The sequence below is a fragment of the Peromyscus leucopus genome, chromosome 16_21 (genome assembly GCF_004664715.2).
Source record: "Peromyscus leucopus breed LL Stock chromosome 16_21, UCI_PerLeu_2.1, whole genome shotgun sequence".
Lineage (NCBI taxonomy): Eukaryota > Metazoa > Chordata > Mammalia > Rodentia > Cricetidae > Peromyscus > Peromyscus leucopus.
The window spans coordinates 1,292,309-1,312,739 of NC_051084.1; the positions used below are offsets into that span (position 1 = coordinate 1,292,309).

General features: G+C 42.1%; 1 protein-coding gene across 1 annotated transcript; it reads left to right on the forward strand.

Moving 5' to 3' along the window:
* Positions 1-19,605: 19,605 nt before the first annotated feature.
* On the forward strand, positions 19,606-20,080 carry LOC114701979 (cytochrome b-c1 complex subunit 7-like). Its single transcript, XM_037200064.1, has one exon. It carries the CDS (start codon positions 19,683-19,685, stop codon positions 19,920-19,922), a length of 240 nt encoding a protein of 79 aa, XP_037055959.1. The 5' UTR covers positions 19,606-19,682; the 3' UTR covers positions 19,923-20,080.
* The last annotated feature ends 351 nt before the right edge of the window (positions 20,081-20,431 follow it).

Here is a 20,431-nt window from a genome sequence, read left to right on the forward strand (position 1 = left end):
CAAACATAAATCCAATTCAGTTACCACCCTGTTACACACTTTTCCCTGATTTCTGGGAATCATTTGAGTGATAATAGTTAATGTCAACTGTTTCCTACATGTCAGTGATTATTCTAACACCTTTGCTAACCTAACTCATCAGGTAAGTTTCATAATTGGCTTCACTTAATGCTGGTCATTATCTGTTAACGGACAGTTTTACTCCTGCCCATCAATGTTCTCTTTTATACCACGCAAGTATATGGAAGCCTGTGGGCTGCATTTCCCAAACTCCTGTGTTGGCTGCCTTTCCTGGGGCTTGGCCTACAAGTCCAAGAAAGGGACCAGTGAGTTTCTTCTTCTGTGCACATTTCCAGCTTCTTCTGGTGCCTTCTCCAGCGGTAGGAGTTGAAGAGCATTGTCTATCTAGTGTATGTTACTGCAGGGATCTCCTGAGAGGAGGAGGAGCAGCAGCAGCAGCAGCAGTGCCCCCTCCAACAGTTCAGCACAGCATAAACCTCCAAGTCTCTCCTAAATACTGATCCATGCTCCCTGACACAGAGTGACTCCCTTCTCCCTTTCACCTCTGGATCTCTATCAAAGCATTGCGACTATTTCTCAGCATCGAATCTCTCTTTGCTGGGAACATCTGCAGCCCTTCTTACTCTCTTCACTGAACACCAGAAACTCATTTCATGCACAGAGAGGTTATGTAGTATCTTCCAAAGTAAGCAGCCAAGCAGTAACCTAACGCCCAAATTTAAAAAGAGACAGTACCCAGATATAAGTCAAGCCAGGGCCCTGTAGGCACACTGAAGGAGAACTCAGCTGCTATTTTTCTCCCTCTGTCTATATCCCACAGTGGAGTGGAGGGTGGTTCTTCACAGAGGATTGTTTGGTGGCTTGGATTGCTAATAAGTGGAAGAGTATACATCACTCACACAAGCTCTGAGTAAACCCCCAATGTGATCAGTAGCTGCACTGGATGCTGGGTCAGTGAGTGAATAAATAATAATCAAATGAAGATGCTCCAAGTCCAGAACAAGTCAAGCTGGGGAATGAATTTCACCCTGGCTCTGTATACCATTTCTGCTCTCAGACGCAGAGCCTGGCTGCATCTAAGGAACTGAATGCTCACATCCATTATACAATATAAGCAGATGATAAACACATATGTATTAAGCAAATAAATCACAAACGCAATCAGATGTGCAATAAATCACACAATTCCAGTTTATTGATAAACAGTTTGCCAGGACTAAGTGCAAAGGCAAACCATTGCATTTTCCTAAAACAACAACAATAACAACAAAAGACCTCTATCAGACCAGTCAGTGAATAATTAGACATGAATGTCTCTAACTGGAAAAAAATGCAACTCAGTCAGTCTCAGGGGACCTCCTGTGTGAACAGGGAAAACAATGTGTCACAGATTCTAACCTCCTATTTATAACCTGGGCCCACAAATGATCTGTTGCTAAAAGAGAAAAAATCCATTAATCTCCCAACACAGGGAGTAATTTTATATTTTGAATAAAAAAAACAAACAACATTAAGGTGGGAAATGAATCAGATATGCTGTAATTAGTTTGAAAGAGCCAGAATTTGCTGCCTAACTCTCCCTGCAACTCCAGGCTCATCCATCAAAGTAAAGTGCATCAGATGACATGGGGATTTTCCATTCCCTTTTCAGACTGAATTAGCCAGTTGATCTGAATGGTAATTTGACAGGATGCTGGAAGGGAAAACTTAGGTGATAGGATTATAACAGAGGTGGGAGAAAATGCTTAATAAAGTTTAGTGATGCCCCTGCTCTGTGCCTATAATCCCTTACCTTGCGTTGTAGCTCTTCATTCATTCCTTTCTCCCTTACTTTGTATTGTAACTCTTCATTCATTCCATTCTCCCTTACCTTGTGCTGTAGCTCTTCATTCATTCCATTCTCCCTTACTTTGTACTGTAGCTCTTCATTCATTCCATTCTCCCTTACCTTGTGTTGTAGTTCTTCATTCATTCCATTCTTACTTTTCTCTCTGGGAGATCTCAGGAGGCTCTAATTTCTCTTACTAGAATCTGGGAAGGATCATGTGCATTTCCTAATCCATGTTTACAGATTACAAAAGCTCAGCACCAGACAGCGGCTGATTTGCTCTTGTTAGTACAACACAATCAATTGAAGCTCCAGGACCAAGCTGCTAGGTACGTGTTCCCAGCCCTGTACCACACAGCTCAACAACGAGAGAAGTACAGTAGAGAGCAGCAAAGCAGTTCCTTCATGAAATCAGTCTTGATCTCCAGAATTCTTTCTGGGTGGGAGCCCTCCTGTATAATCATGATGTAGAGGGCTGAGTATTCTTTTCCCAGGCTCCACATTCTGCATGCTGTTCAGACAATCCTCTTCCAATCATATGTCCTCCTAGACTGCTGTTGGGGCACGCAGGCTTTGCTCTGCTTTCTCTTGCTGGTATTTTCTCCATTCCTTACTTTGCCACATCCTGATAAGAGATTTTTCTAGAATAGTTAAGTAACTGGTTCAGTGGTAGCACAGGTAGAATAAGCCCTTCAGTTGTGTTTATGTACCTAGAATAGCTCCCTTTACTAGGATAAATGGAGCTATGTGAGCAGGTTGCACGTGAGCATAGGGACGACAAAGAGAAATAAAACATACCAGATGTTTCCATTCTAGGACAAGCGAAAGGAAGCAGACAAACAAAAGCCCAGTCATGACAGTTTTTTACAGAAAAAGTAAGGGATGACATTACCAAATAATGTATACTACTGTATGTTCTAGTGCACACATTTGAATATTTTGATAATGATGGTGATTGAACCTAGGGTATTTGTGCACTCCACCTTTGAGTTACAATCCCAATCCTATACAAGAGATTTCTATTACATTTTGTGATAGGAGACTTGTATGACATTCATTAGAAAAACAACACATTGTTACTATTTTTAATAGAAAGTAATACACATAAAGAATTGTCCTGCCTACTTGAGAAACCACCGTTTAAGAAATTCTGTCCAAACAGAGGAAATGCAAATGGCTGAAAGACATTTAAGGAATTGCTTAACATCCCTAATCATCAGGGAAATGCAAATCAAAACAACTCTGAGATACCACCTTACACCTGTCTGAATGGCTAAGATCAAAAACACTGAAGACACTTTATGCTGGAGAGGATGTGGAACTAGGGGAACTCTCCTCCACTGCTTGTACAACCACTTTGGAAATCAATATGGCCCTTTCTTAGAATATTGGGAATCAATCTCCCCCAATATCCAGCTAAACCACTCTTGGGCATATACCCAAGAAATGCTCAATCATACCACAAGAGTACTTGCTCAGCTATGTTTATATCAGCATTGTTTGTAATAGCCAAAACCTGGAAACAACCTAGATGCCCTTCAACTGAAGAATGGATAAATAAATTGTGGCACATATACACAATGGAATACTACTCAGCAGAGAAAAACAATGACATCATGAGGTTTGCAGGCAAATGGATGGATCTAGAAAAAATCATCCTGAGTGAGGTAACCCAGACTCAGAAAGACAAATATGGTATGTACTCACTCATAGGAGGATACTAGATGTGGAACAAGGATGACTGGACTGCTACTCACATCACCAGTGAGGCTACCTGGAAAACAGGACCCCAAGAAAGACATGGGAATCACCCAATGACAGAGACATGGATGAGATCCATATGAACAGCCTGGACATGAGTGGGAGCAATGAAGAGTGAGGGTCGAGGGAAAAAGAGCTGGAGATCCCAGCTGGATCAAGAACAGAGAGGGAGAACAAGGAATAGGAGACCATGGTAAATAAAGACCACATGAGAAAAGGAAGAAACAAAGTGCTAAAGAGGCCCACAGAAATCCACAGAGATACCCTGGCAATGGTCGAGAGACAGCCCGAACTTACCTACTCTGGTGATGGGATGGCCAAACACCCTAATAGTTGTGCCAGAAACCCCATCCAAGGACTGAGGAATATGGATGCAGACATCCATGGCTAGGCCCCGGGTGGAGCGCTAGGAGTCTAATTAGTGAGAAAGAGGAGGGTTTATATGAGCGAGAATTGTTGAAACCAAGGTTGGATAAAGCACAGAGACAAATAGCCAAAGGAATGGAAACACATGAACTCTGAACCAAAGGCTGAGGGGCCCCCAACTGGATCAGGCCCTCTGAATAGGTGAGACAGTTAATTGGCTTGATCTGTTTGGGAGGCTTCTAGGCAGTGGTACCAGGTCCTGGGCTCGTTGCATGAGTTAGCTGTTTGAAACCTGGGACTTATGCAGGGACGCTTGGCTCAATCTGGGAGGAGGGGACTGGACCTGCCTGGACTGAGTCTATCAGGTCCATCTCAGTCCTCAGGGGAGGCCTTGATCTGGAGGAAGTGGGAATGGAGGGTGAGGTAGGGGGAAGGGGAGGGGGGCAGGAAGGGAGAGAACAAGGGAATCTGTGACTGTTATGTAGAAATGAATAGTATTGTAAAATAAAATAAAATATATATATATATATATATATATATATATATATATATATATATATATATAATAAAGAAAGAAAGAAAGAAATTCTGTCCAAGTGTTCTGTATGACTATGTGAATACTGGACAGTTGAGAGGAGCCTGAGGCCCCGAGTTTTTGTAGACTACTTTGTCTCCTTTTTTTTCTGTAAGCTTTCAAGGATAGGTGTGTGAGGGGGTGGGCTTTGTGTAGTTTTCACAGGTTTGTGTCTCTGAAATATTCTCCATCTGTAAGGGAAGGGCCAATAATTTTTTAGACTTTCCCTATCTCAGCTATTTGTGGAATAATAAAGAGTATCCTGTGTTGGAACATAGCCCAAGAATGGAGTTGTGTGAGGAGAATTCTGAGTGTTTGTAAGAAAACTCTAAGAAAACAAAACAAGAGTCTTATGACCTCAAATTTCTTCCAAAACGTGGAATTGTTCTTGGAATGTGCTTTTGTGCCCCTCCCAGGTATAGCAGATAGGAGTGAGTTTATTTCAGATTATTCATTACAACTGGCTATCGTTATCTGTTTATATGCCTGTATGGGAAAACATGTTTTTACCATGTGCAGCTTGTCCATCACCTGTGTCCTTGTGACTGTGCACTTTACACATGTGACCTTCTTAACCCTCAGAGTATACATTGTCTAATGCTCTGATTAAAGTTGGCTATTGCATGGGACTTTAGACAGCCTCATTTATTGACTCCATTCTCCTAGGTACCCCTGCTTCTAGAGTGGTGATCAATCCTGTTTGCTTACCATCCTCGCTCTGAAAAGCATGTGTGATTTCTGCTATTTCAGAAGCTCAATCAGCCATGGTCCTGTGCCCAGCCTAATGCTGGAGTGGGCAGTAGTAAGCGAGGAACAGAGAGAACCAAGCTCTGTCTTCACTCCCTCTGTGACATGTGTATCTCACCACTGCCTCAGAGTTTGGAGTCATGGCCCTCAGGGTCTCACCACCCAAGCTCAGTTAGTGATAATGTCAGCATAGAAGTGGTAAAGTAAAAATTAACTTAATGAGTACATTCTAATCTCATAAAATCAGCGTTTCTCTTAGAATAGGAAACTTGATCCCAGACATAGACTATGTATGGTAAGACGATGTGAGACACAGACAGGATATGGTCCTTACAAGGTAAGGAGGGGATGCTGGGCAGATGTTTTCTCCAGAGCTCTCCAATGGAACCAATCATTGATCTTGAACTTCCATCCCCCAGAATGCTGAGAGAAAAAAATAAACTACTGTTTGAGTCATTCATATGACAGTGTTTGCTATGGAAACCTTATCAATCCAATAGGATACTATCATAGTTAGGGTTTCTATTGCTCTGAAGAGACACCATTACAACAGCAACTCTCATAAGGAAAACATGTACTTGGAGCTGGCTTACAGTTTCAGAGGTTTAGTTCACTATCTTCATGGTGGCATGAAGTCAGACATGGTGCTGGAGAAGGAACTGAGAGTTCTACATCTTGATCCAAAGGCCACAAGAAGTGAACTGTCACACTGGGCATGAATTGAGCATATATGAGGTCTCAAAGCCCACCTCCACAGTGACACACTTCTTCCAACAAGGCCACATTTCTTCCAACAAGGCCACAGCTCTTCCAACAAGGCCACTCTTCCTAATAGTGCCACTCCTTATGAGCCAAGCATTCAAACACATGAGTCTGAAGACCATAGCTATTCAAACCATCACAGATACATAGAAGTCAATTTGGTGGCAGAAAGATGCCCTTATGTGCACAGGGAATTTGGGGTAGTTGGTGTAGGACCATGAAGCTCAAAGGCAGATTGAAGAGAAGGCAGGTTTGGGATGGGGTTCTATGAGGCTGGCTTGCTTTCTGCCTGTACCAGCCCTGCTTCCACAAATAGATCTGTGGGCACAAATTATTCAGAAGCATGCTCATTGAAGCCAGAAATGCATTATTTAATTTTTTTGCAACAGATGCACCTTTTAAATTCAGTTTGGGTTTGAGCCAAAATTACAATATTAAATTTTAATATTCAAACATGAGCATGGGTTTCCATCCCTTGAACATACACTCACTTTCTCATCCTGAATAGCCTGGGAGGCAAGAGGAAAGGGATCCAAGTGGAGTAAGTTGGGACTGATCACCCTATCTAAGTGGTCATGTGACCTAGAACCAATCACTTCCCTGTTGGAGAGTATGGTTGTTCCTTCTGTAGACTAGTGGGGATGGCCTGGGTATTCTTCAAGATTCCTTCAGCTGACTTTAATCTCAAGTCTGTGTATCTCTGAGTGGAGGGATGTGGATGAGAAAGAACAGAGAGCAGCTGAGCGGGAATTAACCTTTGCACTGTGACCATTGTCAGAGCTGGGATGTATTGTGGAGCACCATGAAAGTGAATATTGCTTGGCACGGATAGCTATACTGGCCTGGATAGACTTTCTGAGATGGCTAAGAACCCCAAACAAGAGAACATCATAGTGGCTGCTCTCTGATCTCCCCCGTAAATGACAAAATGCAAACATAGAATGCATATCAAAATGAAAGACTTCATGACTACAAAATTTTAGAAAATTTAATGGCATTTCTGTGGCTGCATATGTGTGGTTGTGTGAGAGTGTGGACATGTACATATTTACTTTCGTGTCCTAGGTTTCCCAAGCAAGTTCTTAGCCTTTCTTTAAGATAATGGTGCCTTGGAAAGTGGGCTTTATAGGATTGCATTTCTCTATGTTCTGTAAGGGCTACCTCTGGATTTCTGCTGCTAGCAAGAACACACACTGATGTCACATTTATAGTCTTTGCATCCTCCGGTCAGTCCCCAAATAGACAGTTTCCTTGCTATGTCTCACCATTGACTTCTACCTGCTGTGGGACGGTCTGTATGTCAAATTGTTCTGATTGGTCAATAAATAAAACACTGATTGGCCAGTGGCCAGGCAGGAAGTAGGTGGCCAGGCAGGAAGTAGGTGGGACAAGGAGAGAGGAGAATTCTGGGAAGCAGAAGGCTGAGGCAGAGAGACACTGCAGCCGCCGCCATGACCAGCAGCATGTGAAGATGCCGGTAAGCCACCAGCCACGTGGCAAGGTATAGATTTATGGAAATGGACTAATTTAAGCTATAAGAACAGTTAGCAAGAAGCCTGCCACGGCCATACAGTTTGTATGCAATATAAGTCTCTGCGTTTACTTGGTTGGGTCTGAGCGGCTGTGGGACTGGCGGGTGACAAAGATTTGTCCTGACTGTGGGCAAGGCAGGAAAACTCAAGCTACATCTACCCAAGAGTCCTTTGCCAGAATTTGGAAGTAAATTGAGTCAAAAGTTGACTCATTTTTTTTCCTGGCTCCCTTCTTGACCAGCTCCAATCAAACCAAGCACAGTGCAAAATTACTGTTATGTATTGGGTGCAAAATGTCCCCTACAGGCTTATATACTTAAATACTCATCTCCCAGAGAGGAGTACTGACTTGAAAAGCTGGTGGAACATTTCAGCAGTGGATCCGAGCTAGAGGAAATGAGTCTGTTGGAGACAGGCCTTGAGGTTTATAGCCAGAACCTGCTTTCCAACTAGTTTCTGCTCCCTAATGCCTGGATATTAGTGAGCATCCTCACTCTTTGCAGCCACATATGGAAACCACTCCCATCATCTCGCCTTGTCCTCCCTGATAGGCTAACCCATGAGCCACACCAATCCTTTACGTTGCTTCTCATTTGATATTTGGTTGAGCAATAAGAATTACTATTATAATTCCAAATACCAGTGCTTTACTGCAGAATCATTGAAAGGGATTTGTGGCCTGACTCCAGCAAGGAAACCTTTCACCTGACACAAAATCTCATTAGAAAATTATTTTCTTCTTAAACCTTTAGTGGGATGGTGAGTTCGCTATATAGCAGAGCCTAACCAAGGAAATGATATTGCATAGTCTTTGTCAAGGCTAAAAGCATGGCAATTCTGCCCACATTAAAGAGAAGAGGTAACTACTTATTAGAGAAGTTATCCTAGGGCATGTATACCATACCATGCGTCTGCAGAAGACTGTAAAACTTTTGGTGTAGAACTCTGTCCTGGAATGGTTTTGACTCTTTTTTGGACTGATTTCTTCTTTATAGCATAATGGTTCAAGTGATTGACAGTCTATCTGAGGAGAAGTAATGCATGGATGAGCAGCATATAGCTTCAATCTCATCCAGGAGCAAATAGATAAAGAATAAGAATACTCCCCTCTTCCCTAAGACTCAGGGAGTATCATGGAAGAAGGAACAGAAAGACATAAGAGCCAGTAAGACACTTGAGCAAAGCAGTGTCTTCTGGGCATGGAAGGACCACTGTACTCACAGCAGCTATGGTTGCCTGTATGAGATCTGCACAGAATCAAGACAGTCAATACTTTAGTACTGAAGGAGGAAGGACTCAGGAAACCCCACCCTTAACTGAGGAGCTATTGACAAGTGATGGCTTCTGTGGGAGGGAGATCTCTGTCAGTTTTCTTTAAGGCCGTTGCTTCTGGTAAGTCAACCACGCTCCAGGGGTGACCCACACCCAGAAGAAGTATATGAACAGCAGAAATTAGAGTTGATGCATTATTTAAAAAATTTTAAAAAGGACACCAAGTTGTAGGGGTGGAAATATGGGGTAGACTCGGAAGGAGTGGGGAATAGTGGAGACATGAATATAATGAAATTATATTGTATAGGTTTCTCAAAGATTTGTAAAAATATTTTAAAAAAAAACAATTGCTACCTAAATTTTGGGAACATACATTGAGTTATATGAAAGTTGTTTACCTCTTCTATTTCATTAAATGTGGTAGACACCTGTGGAGGTTTGAATGATGTTCCCCCATAGTCTTGAGCATTTGAATACCTGGTCTCTAGTTGGTGTACTGTTTGGTTAGGTAGGGGTGTGGCTTTGCTCGAGTGAGTATGTCAGTGGAACTGGCTTTGAGAACTCAGAAACTCTTGCCATTTGCAGGTAGCTCTGCTTCCTGCTGTGGTTAAGGTGTGAGCCCTCAGTTTCCTGCCCTTGCCACTCTATCTCCACTCCACCACTCTGAGCTCTACCCCTCTGGAGCCACAAGCCCAAATAAACTCTTTCCTCTGCAAGTTGACTTGGTCATGGTGTTTTGTCACAGCGACGGAAAAGTTATCAATACAGCACTTACTGTCAATCCTATTTTGTAAGTGTCAATCCTAGGACTCAGAACTTTGAGCAAGAGCTGTGAGGCAAGATCACCAACTGTTGGCACATTCCTTCAACAAGCAAACACCTGTAAACTGTGTGTGTTCCGTGTACTGTTTCGAGTCCTCTTCATCTGTCAGACTTCACAGCAGGTCCATGGCACAGGGATCGCCATTAACCTGATTTTGTGTGAGGAAACTGAGGGTCAGAGAGGTCTGTCAGTTTCTGTTAAGTCCATAGCGTTGACCAATTTGTAATCTCAGAAGCTAGAGTTTTGATCTCCACTGTCTGCTGCTACCAACTCAAAAGATAGAGGAGGGTTCATGTTAGTATGTCTGCCTTCCCAAGGATCAGCATGATAACCCAGAATGGGGATGGCATCACCTCATTCAGAAACAGTCTGCTGAATTTTAACAGGGCAGTTAAATGAAATGGGACATCTAGACAAAAACAGAGAAGAAAGAAGACTACACCTAAACTACAGGTTTAAATGCTGAACTGAACTGACTGTGTGTTTGATAACATACAGAGAGTTCTGCTGTGCCAGCTTCTTATTGCTGTTGCAGCACACTACCATGCATTTAGTGGTTTAAAACACTACTGCTTTATGACTATACGGTCCTGGAGTCTGAAATGGCTATCATTGGAGTAATAAAAAGGTGTTGTCAAGACTGCATTTCTTTTGATATCTCTAGGGTTACAGGAGAATTATATATACACACATATATACATACATATATATATACATATATATATATATATATATATATATATATATATATATATATATATCTTTTCCAACTTTTGAAGGTTACCTACATTCTTTGGCTGGTGGCTGCTTTCCTTATGTTCAAAGCACATGATAATGGACCAAGTCCTGGCACTGCTATTTTCTACCCCTCTGTTACCCTCGTTTCCCATTAGGGGTCAACTTTATAAGATTATATTGGACCAATCTGGATAACCCAGGATCATTGCCTTATTTTAGGGCCAGATGATTAGAAACCAAAATTACACCTGTAATCTTAATTATCCTCTGTCATGCAGAATAGCATATTCAGATCCAGGGACTCTTTAGAGATGTATTATTCTAGATACTAAAACTATTTATTGGGTGAAGGGCTGAGAATCACCTTGTGATTTTTCTTTCTAGTCTCTTTCAGAAACACATAGTGTATAATGTACAGATGGACACATGTGATACTTGAAATTCACAGAAAGTGAATTCACAGAAAGAAGTTGCCTTAGTCAATGTTCTATGGTTGTGAAAAGACACCATGACCAAGGCAGCTCTTATCTAGGAAAGCATTTAATTAGGGACTTCCTTACAGTTTCAGGGGCTTAGCCTATTATATTGGCAGGGAGCATGGTAGCAGGCAAGTGTAGTGCTGGAGAAGTAGCTTAGAGCTCTAACCTGTTCTGTAGGCTGAAAGAGGGAGAGCAACTTTGTCTGGTGTGGTCTTTTGGAACCTCAAAACCTACCCCCACACTTCAAGGCCACACCTCCTAATCTTACGTCTAATCCTATCAAAGCGTTCAACTCCCTGGTTTGAATACATTTACATTTTTCATAATAAAAGCACAAATAACTGAAAAGAAACATCAAGGTAGTAACAATCCTTGGCATATTTCTGTTTCTGTAACTCTGTGTGCCAGAGACTCACATGGTTCCCACACAACCAGTGAAAAAAGTCCTTTACACACACACACACACACACACACACACACACACACACACACACCCCACGGGGGGGGGGGGGGAACCCTGATGGGTTTTGATAGGCTAAATGACCTTCCAGGAAGACTAAGAAGCAGGTACTGAATCCAGAGTCCCTTTGATACACAAGCCTATGTTTTTAATGACTATTTCAATTTTAACCAGTTAAGAGCTGACACAGAACTTTGGTAAGGGGAAGATGGTAAGAAAATAGAAAGTTTGATCTTAAGGAGACCAGATCAAAGTCCTACAAAATGTCTGTCATATGATGGTTCTGGCCTTGGCTGAGCCACTTACAAAAGAAGAAAGGCCAATTATCCCAGTCTCTAGACTCCAGGCTCTTCGTCTACTTGATAAGATCATGAAATCTCTTCAGCTAATCAGGTGATCAGAAGCAGTCACTTAAGCCAATGTCATTACAATTTAAAGGGGAGAGGTGCCGTGTAGGTACAAAGAAATAAATGTCATCCTGTTGTGATGACAGTGTGAAGGTAAAATGCTCTTAGGAGTAAATACAATGACGTACAATGATGTATATGAGTATCTATGAAAACGTCATCATCACATTCCTATGCTAAAAACCAATTTAAGGATGGAGCACTCTTTTCTCGTATAGAAGAATGTCATTTTAATATTTCCTCTCCATTCTTCTAAACCCCCCCCTTTTTTTTCATTGAAGGGCCTCAGAAAACTCATGTATAGAAAAGTTGACCCTAGGAACCTCCACAAGTGGCATTTCAGAGCAAGTGTAGAGAAGCTTGCTCATTAGACTGATGCCTCCTCACCTCAGATTCTGTGCTTTTTGTACAGGCATTTTAATTGATATGGTGACTTATGACTTGTAAGTTGTGATGTAGCATGTTAGTGAGTAGATGAAAACTGATGGTGTCAGATGCATGTCAGCCTTTAACCTATGTTCTGCAATATTTGGCCCAGTTTCAACCCACTACCACTGAATACTCCAGGCATCTGTTCTCCACTCAGATCTGACCCCAAATACAGTCTGTGGAAAAGAGAAGCCATATCGTTGTCTTCTTAATTACAACTCTCATGTACAAATACCCTTCCTCTGTCTCTTGCCCAGTTCCTTCTTGGTCTTTAAAATTCAAGGCTTCCTTGATTTCCCAGTTAAATTAGATATCTTTAGTTTCCATGATTAAACATGGGCAGTAAAACACAAGCCTTTTTACATGGGAGCTCACTCCCCCATTTGGCTTCTACTAAGTCCTACAACTTCAAAGTATACATTCATGGACTGCATGAAGAGCTGTTGAGGGCAATGTCTGATGCTCAGTGAGGTATCACTAGTGTCTACTGAAGTGCAAAGCATGTCGTCAGCGGGTTATGATTATTTACCAAATGACAAATGGTATGCATTCCACACAAAATAAATCATGCAACTCACTCCTTTTAAAGGGGTCAGTTTTTTCTCAATGAAGGAGTCTTTGCTAAGCGCTGCATTGGTTTTGAGCCTGCAAATACGGAAATAGCACCCTGAGGTCTGTGGTGGTCATTATTATTAAGAAGATGTAGAATGAAAGGAACACAAGATCAGACATGGAGGAATCCTCAACGGAGGGTGGAGATGGGTAGCTGCATCAGTTTATGAAAGGCTTACTACTATTATAGACACACGGAGAAACAGCAGAGACTGAAATACAATGGGAAATTTTCATTCACGCAAAGTTTTCTTTACTGATTGAAAATTTGGTTCTCATTCACGTGAGACACTCCCCCACCCCATCTCACACACAAGTTCCAAATGACAAAAGGTGGAAATCCCATTTAGGATTGGGATTGGGTTTTGGTGCTCAGAGGTAGTGGGTAAAGAGGCACACTATTAACAGTACCTGGACTTCAACATCCAGCCAGCAGAGGGTGGAAGAGAGATGACTTGACCCACTATGCCATGGGCAGCGTCATGAAAATGCATCCCCTCTACCCTTATCCCACTTTTCGATTAGTCTTGTGGCTGCACCTAACTGCAAAGGAATCTGGGAAATGCCATCTAGCTGTGTGTCCAGGAACAAGAGAAAAAGACCGTTAAAGGAACACATGATTACTACAAACACAAAGACTGAGGGGTGAGAAATATTTTAAAAAATGGTTAGAACCCTAAATAAATCTGAAATAAAGAGAAGTATGTAAGAGAAGGAAGAAAACATTTGAAGGAGTTCATGGTGAGTAGTGGTGTGTGGCCTCCCTTTTATTATGCCTAAAAATACCGCCAGTCTGCTCCCTTGTTCAGTAATGACTGTCTACGAGTGGGCATATTTGGAAAGAATGGGAACAAAGCTAACATGTGGGCTGCAGAAGGAATAATTTTGAAAATGTGCATGCTCCTTTCAATTATTATTGCACTTGTCAAAACAGGACTGACACTCCTTTCGGATTATTGCTTCCACAGCAGATTCTTAGCCTTTCCCTCAAAATATCAGAGCCTCCTTTTAAAGAGAATACCATTAACTAAAGCCCCTAGTTAACAGCATAGTCAAGATGAAGACCCAACTTGTAAGTCCAGTGGCCTCATATTTTATTACTGGAGTGAAATATGAGACAAGAATGTGAGCCCCAAACACCTCAGGAACTGATGAAGAACCTTTCTTTCATCTCCTCTCTACTGCATACTTGCCCTGTCTCACCAAATCCCCTCAAGCCCTCAGTAAGGTAAATGCCTCTTTATCCATTTACAGATGAGGAATCGAATTACCTGGAACACAGAGCCAAGACTAAGAATCCAAATTGCTGATAATATCAACAACAACAACTTCAAGTAACTTCTTCTCATGTGCCCCAGAGAAAACTCAGAATGTCACCTGAGTTACTATTTTAATCACTGAGGGAAATAAACTGGAAGTGGGCAACCAAGCAGTATTCCTACTGGAGGATGGGAAAACCAAAGGAGGAAAGGTAAGTGATTTAATCTTGGTTTTCTCAACTGTTGTGCACTAAGGCCAGGGTTTGCTTATAAGTGTTCTGATAAGTCCAGAATGTACCTCTTCTCCTCTTGTGTCTGTCTCCAGCCCACCTATCAGTTAAACCCCACTTATTCTTGGCAATATATTTGCCTTACATGGACCCACAAAACCTCCCACAAAGAGAGGATATATTTTGTATCCTTTGCATCTTAAACTAATATTTTAAAAGCTCTTATATGGGAGGACAACTCTCTTGGTTTTCCAGGAACAGGCTCAGTTCTAGCTCTTAGAATTATTCATCCACGGAAATTCTCATTCCTGGACAAGTCAAGACTCCCATTTCCCTATAGTAATTCTGAGATCATTGTGTGTTATATGGAGACTAGGCTGGAGGAAGGGAGGTGAAAGCCTGGTCACTCAGAGGGAGAGGTTTAGAGTATGGGGCAGGGTGAGAAATGTTGGGTGAGATTTGTCCAGGGTTTAAGACCTAACACAGATTTTTACCTTGACTCTCTCAATTGGTCAAAGCCAGTCACACTCAGAGCTGATACCATTGTCAGTAATGAGGATCCATCATGTCAGTGGGTTATGAAGTTTTATTACCCACAAAGGCTTGAAGGAGTAGAAGGATCATCTTTTACCTCTAATAAGTTGCCTAAGAAGCTCAATAGAGACTAGGTACCCTTAGAAATTATCGAGTCTTTGCCTGGCCTGCACTGTTGCTAAGACAAGAGGATGGAAGGAAGCCAGGAGCAGAGGCTGAGATGAGAAGCACTGGGGTGAGCTGGGGCAGTATTCCCAAGCACTGGGCAGCTGTGAGTGATGTAGAGCATAACCCTAGGCTGTTAACGCAAATGAGGCACCAAAGCAAATTAGCTGCAGGAATGTCAGAGGCTGAACCAAGAGCACAGCAGTAGGACACACATAGGGGAAAGGTTATGTGGGTCAAATTTGAAATTTGAGAGAGGAAAAAAAATAGCCATTACTTCACAGTCCTGAAATTTTATTTTAGGGTTTTATTCCTTTCACTGACCACCTATAATAAAGTTTGTCTGCCCCTTTTTCTTAGGTTGGGATGCTGAAGCAGAATGTTAGAGTGGATGGCCCAAGTAGGCATTTACCACGTGCTGCTGGGTTTACAGTGAAGGATCTGCTCTGGGCTCACAGAGAGACCACATCCTTCTGTCTCTCTTGGCGATGGAGCTCCATCACCTCTTCCTTTGAGGAGAACAGAGGTGGCATCATTCCCCCACAGACTCATGAGCTCATCTAAACCTGCCCACCTCCCACAGCACCCCTCTTCCATAGCCCTTCTTGGTGGTATCAGGGGAGGGGGTAGGTTTCAGAGCTCTACCGTCTGGATTTTGGCAAAGACAAGGATGCAATTCAGTCCATCGCACCCCACTGAGAGTTCTAGAGGCTCCTTCACTATGGTCAGTGGTAAACTTCACCTATAGACTTACTCCAGGCTCTGCCACTAAATGGGTTTTTTTCCTGAGATGGCATTTGGGAGGCAATGCGGTTTTAATAAACTTTTCATTTCAGAATGACTTTAAACTCACAAGACAATTATCAAGACAGGACAGAAGGCATCCAGGACTGTCCCCTTGCTTCCACATGTATGTGTGGGCACATACACCTGCACACACAGACACACACATACAAGACTGAAGTATCTCCCTAACTCACAGTCCTCCCATATCCTGGTTTCTTCCTTTCTTATAGGAGGAGTCCTGTCTCCCTGGCCACAGAGGAGTGTGTGGCTACTGTGGGTCACTGTTTCCTAGCTATGGGAATAGGTTCTAGCCCATCCAATAGGTGCTCTTCCCTGTAATGTTTCTCACTGGAAAGTCCATACAGGAACCATGAGTTGCCTGTATGCTGTGGGATAATGCTTTTGTACACTAGTTTAATAAAACAGATTGGCCAGTAGCCAGGCAGGAAGTACAGGTGGGATGATCAGACAAGGAGAATTCTGGGAAGAGGAAGGCTGAGTGAGGAGACACCAGTGAGGCACCAAGGAACAACATGTAATGGGACACAGGTAAAGCCATGGAACATGTGGCGATGCATAGATTAATACTTATGGGCTAATTTAAGATATAAGAGCTAGCTAGCAAAAGGCTTGAGCCATGGCCGTGCAGTTATAATTAATATAAGTCTCTGTGTGTTTACTTGGGAGATGGATGCAAGTGGGAGAGATTTGTCTCCATCGCCAGCAGGCCGGGACACAGGAAAACTTCCAGCTACACCTGTAGCCATACTTCCTGTTCTGTGGAGTCACCAGCATAAAATAAGAAGTCAGCACACATGACGCACCAGAGTTGGGAGCTGGAGACAAAGCCAGAGCTGGGAGCTGGAGACAATTTTCCATGTAATTCTGAAGCTTCAGTCCTGTGGTCCCAGCAGCCAGCTCACCTCTGGCCTCTTACCTCTGGCCTTTCTCATAGTTTGGTAACTTAAGCACCTTAATTAACCATTTTCCTTAAATTAGTTTAGATTTTGCTATTATAAAATAAAACTAAACAGATCTTTATAGATCCCTGTCTTGATCTTATCTTGGCATGAATGTATTGTTTCCAAAAACAAAATACCCAAGACTGAGAATTGATAAGATAAAGGGGTTTATTTATCTCTCCCTAATTCTGGAAGTCCAAGAATGTGCTGGGCTGTAGGTCAGCTCTTAGTGGGAGTTTTCTGTTGTTCCATGCACTGAGGAACAGAAGGGAAGTGAATATGTGTAGAGGGCTAATGCGTTTGCGAAAAGACTTGTCAACAGCAAAAACCTGTTCTCACAACAACAAACTCACTCTTCAGGAGTTTGTCCTTCATGAGGGTGTGGCCTCTATGACCTGATTACTCAGAGATCTTGAATCCTAGTAATTCTGCCACAGTGGGAACCAAACCTCTATTCGACAGGTGAAGGTGACCCTTGGGGATCTCTCTCCACTGGCCCTATCTCTGCCTCTCTCATTTATGGCTTGGTGGCATCAAGAACACCCCATCCCTTTTGGTTCTTTCTCAAGCACTGCATCCCAAGGTAAATATGTAAATGCCTTTGAGATGCATGGAGTACAAACCAAAAAGAATCAAAAGGTATGGGAGCTGTCTGGTAAGAAGGTGCTGAGGAGAAATGGAAGGATGCCTTATACAGTCGTTCTGAACCCTGACTCAGAGCCCACTGCATCCATCTCACATTCCACTCTGCCACTCGAGAGCTGAATGACTTTGGGTCATCCATGGAACTCTCAGAACCTCAGTTTTCTTCATTTGATAAAAGAGGCTGAGAATTCCTTTTGCATGAAGTTATTGAGTAGGTTCAACAGAAGGACCACTAAGGCTCCCACAAACCATCTGAGTCCACTGATGAATTGCATTCTCACAATATGTGAGCATGAGCTGTCATGTGAAACACAGAACCACTTAAAGTCTCTGCACTAAAAAAAAAAAAATCTAAACCAAATGCAGCCTTAAGAATCCACTCACAGTAAATACTGTGATGAACAAGCAGATGAAATGAAACTCCAAGGAAGCAGTGAGATATCTGGAGGGCTGAACATCTTGAAAGACAAATGGCTTATTTCAGCAGTAGATTGATGAAGAGAAACATGGGTTCCATGAGATGGACTATGATCATCCTGCTGTCTTCCCATATACTCAACTTAAAAGAACACCAGAATGGGCCAGCTCACAGGTGAACTAGGATTATGTCTTGCCTCAGTTGCTGTCACTCAGCAATTTGGGGATGGTGTAGGAGGAGGCTCATGATTCAGAAGTGATGTGAGACAAGAATTGTCACATCTGAATGAAACTCTGTCTGCCCTACCTCCCTTGATCATGGTTAGATATGTATGTGTGTGTGTTTCTCCCTTTCCTCACCCATCCCCATGACTCTGAAGCGTCTCTGTGTCCTGATCTTCTCCCTGTATTGATGCTATGAAAATGTTTTACTGGATACCCATGGATATTTGACCAGCATCTGCCACTTGCTCTCTCATCCCTCCCACTGCCTTAGCCTTGGCCAATCTGTCAGCAATTGAGTGAGTGGGTTGGAAGCTAGAGGATAGAGAGTTGAAGAAAAGATGGAGCACCTTATGGTTTTACTGAGACTTGACCATCTAGCCAACCTTGAGATGGGCAAAGACAGAAGCTTTAAACCAGTGGTGAAATTAAATTTTGACATAAATGGAACCTGACTTTTTTTTAAAGTATAATTTACTTTTTATTGATTCTTTGTGGATTTCACATCATGCATCTTGATCTCGCTCATCTCTCTCTCCCTTCCCATCCACCCTATGCCCTTGCCATCTCCCCTCTACCCAGGATAAAATAAAAAATTTAAAAGATAAAGAAAAAGAAGAAAGAAAAGAAAAATCTTGTCATGGAAGCTATAGTGTAGCACAGTGAGTCACACAGTATACCCTTTAGTCTATATATCATTACTTGCAAGTGTTCATTGCAATGAGTCATTGGTCTGTTTTGAGGTCTCTGGTTTTTGCTACATAGCAATACTGGGCCTTCACAGAGACTCCTCTTGGATATCCTGTTGTCCTGAATCATGGAGATAATACAACTTTGGGTCAACAAGACTGGCCCCTTCATGTGCTCCAGCAGATCATAGATGGGATGGATGATGGGATGGGCCAACTCATAGCTCTGGGAATCTGACTTCTTAATACTTGGAAGTGACTGGGAAAGTCTGGTCTCTCCAATCTGCTACCCAGGAAATGAAAAGTAAATGCAGCTAAGAGAGTTTGAAGATGGTAAAAAACAAGTTATTTTCCGATGATATCAACCCGATACCACCTGCTCCAACAAATGTATTCTGTGGCATATTTGTAAAGAATTGCTGTAATACTATGTGGAAGTACTAAGCAGAGAAAATCCTAAAATCATAGTGCATCTGATTACCAGACAGATTTCACCTTCTATATTGTAAGTTAAAACATGAAAAAACCTTGTTCCACCAGACTGAATGTAGAGCAATGATCTCCTCAACTGAGATTCAAGGTGAGAGATCTATTTTTCAGGACCTTGAACTCTCCACAGTGGCATAATGACTAAGAGAAAATTATAAAAGTTTCTCGGTTGATTTACAGTAATCACTGATCCAACAATTGATTCAAGCAAGTTGAATCTACCAGTTGGTCCTTGGTGGAGAGACCCATGTAGGTTTTTTGGGGGGTGAGGATTGTTTGTTTGTTTGTTTTGTTATTAAACTCTTAATGGAACAAAGGAAATGTTTTGACTCTGACTTCCAAACATCCTTTTAGAAATAGCTCTTGTCTCAGTCTCAGGTCAAAACGGCGGGCTGTTGCAAGTGTCAAGAAAGTGGCTGGATGGTTTTCGAAAATGGTATTATAATGCTGCAGGATTCAACAAACTGGGGTTAATGCGAGATGATACAATATCTGAGACTGAAGATGTGAAAGAAGCCATAAGAAGGCTTCCTAAGAATATTTATAGTGACAGAATGTTTCGAATTAAGAGAGCTCTGGACCTGACCATGAGGCATCAGATCTTGCCTAAGCAGCAATGGACAAAATATGAGGAGGACACATTCTACCTTGGACCCTATCTGAAAGAGGTTATTCGGGAAAGAAAAGAGAAAAAAGAATGGACGAAGAAGTGATCTTGTAGTTGAGATCTGTGGATGTGCCTGGTCTTAGCATGTTTTAATGAAGTTTCAACTTGAATCACAATTTAAGAATTATTTGTTCTGCAGAGGCCTCTCTTTAAATAAATGTCAATTGTAACCATAAAAAAAGAAAAGAAAAGAAATAACTCTTACCTGTGAGTCTTCCTTTTGGAAGCAACTCATAGTTGACTTTCCATAACAATCCAGTTCTTTCCATGAATACCAAAACACCTGGATTTCTATGTTCTTTCAGCTTCATTTTTTTGTCCTTAGGGGTTTCTACCAACTCTACCATTGAATTATTTTATATCCAAAAGTCAGATTAGGTGAATAAAATTTATCTGCATTAATCAGAACAGGTAACACAGGGTGGCATATTAAAAGACTTAACTAAATTAACAAGTCAGACCCTTAAATAAAGTCTTGCTAATTCATGTGTCCTTGAGAAGACTCACCCTAGGTTTTGCACACTCTAGGTACAGGCTTATGAGTTGGCCTGTGAA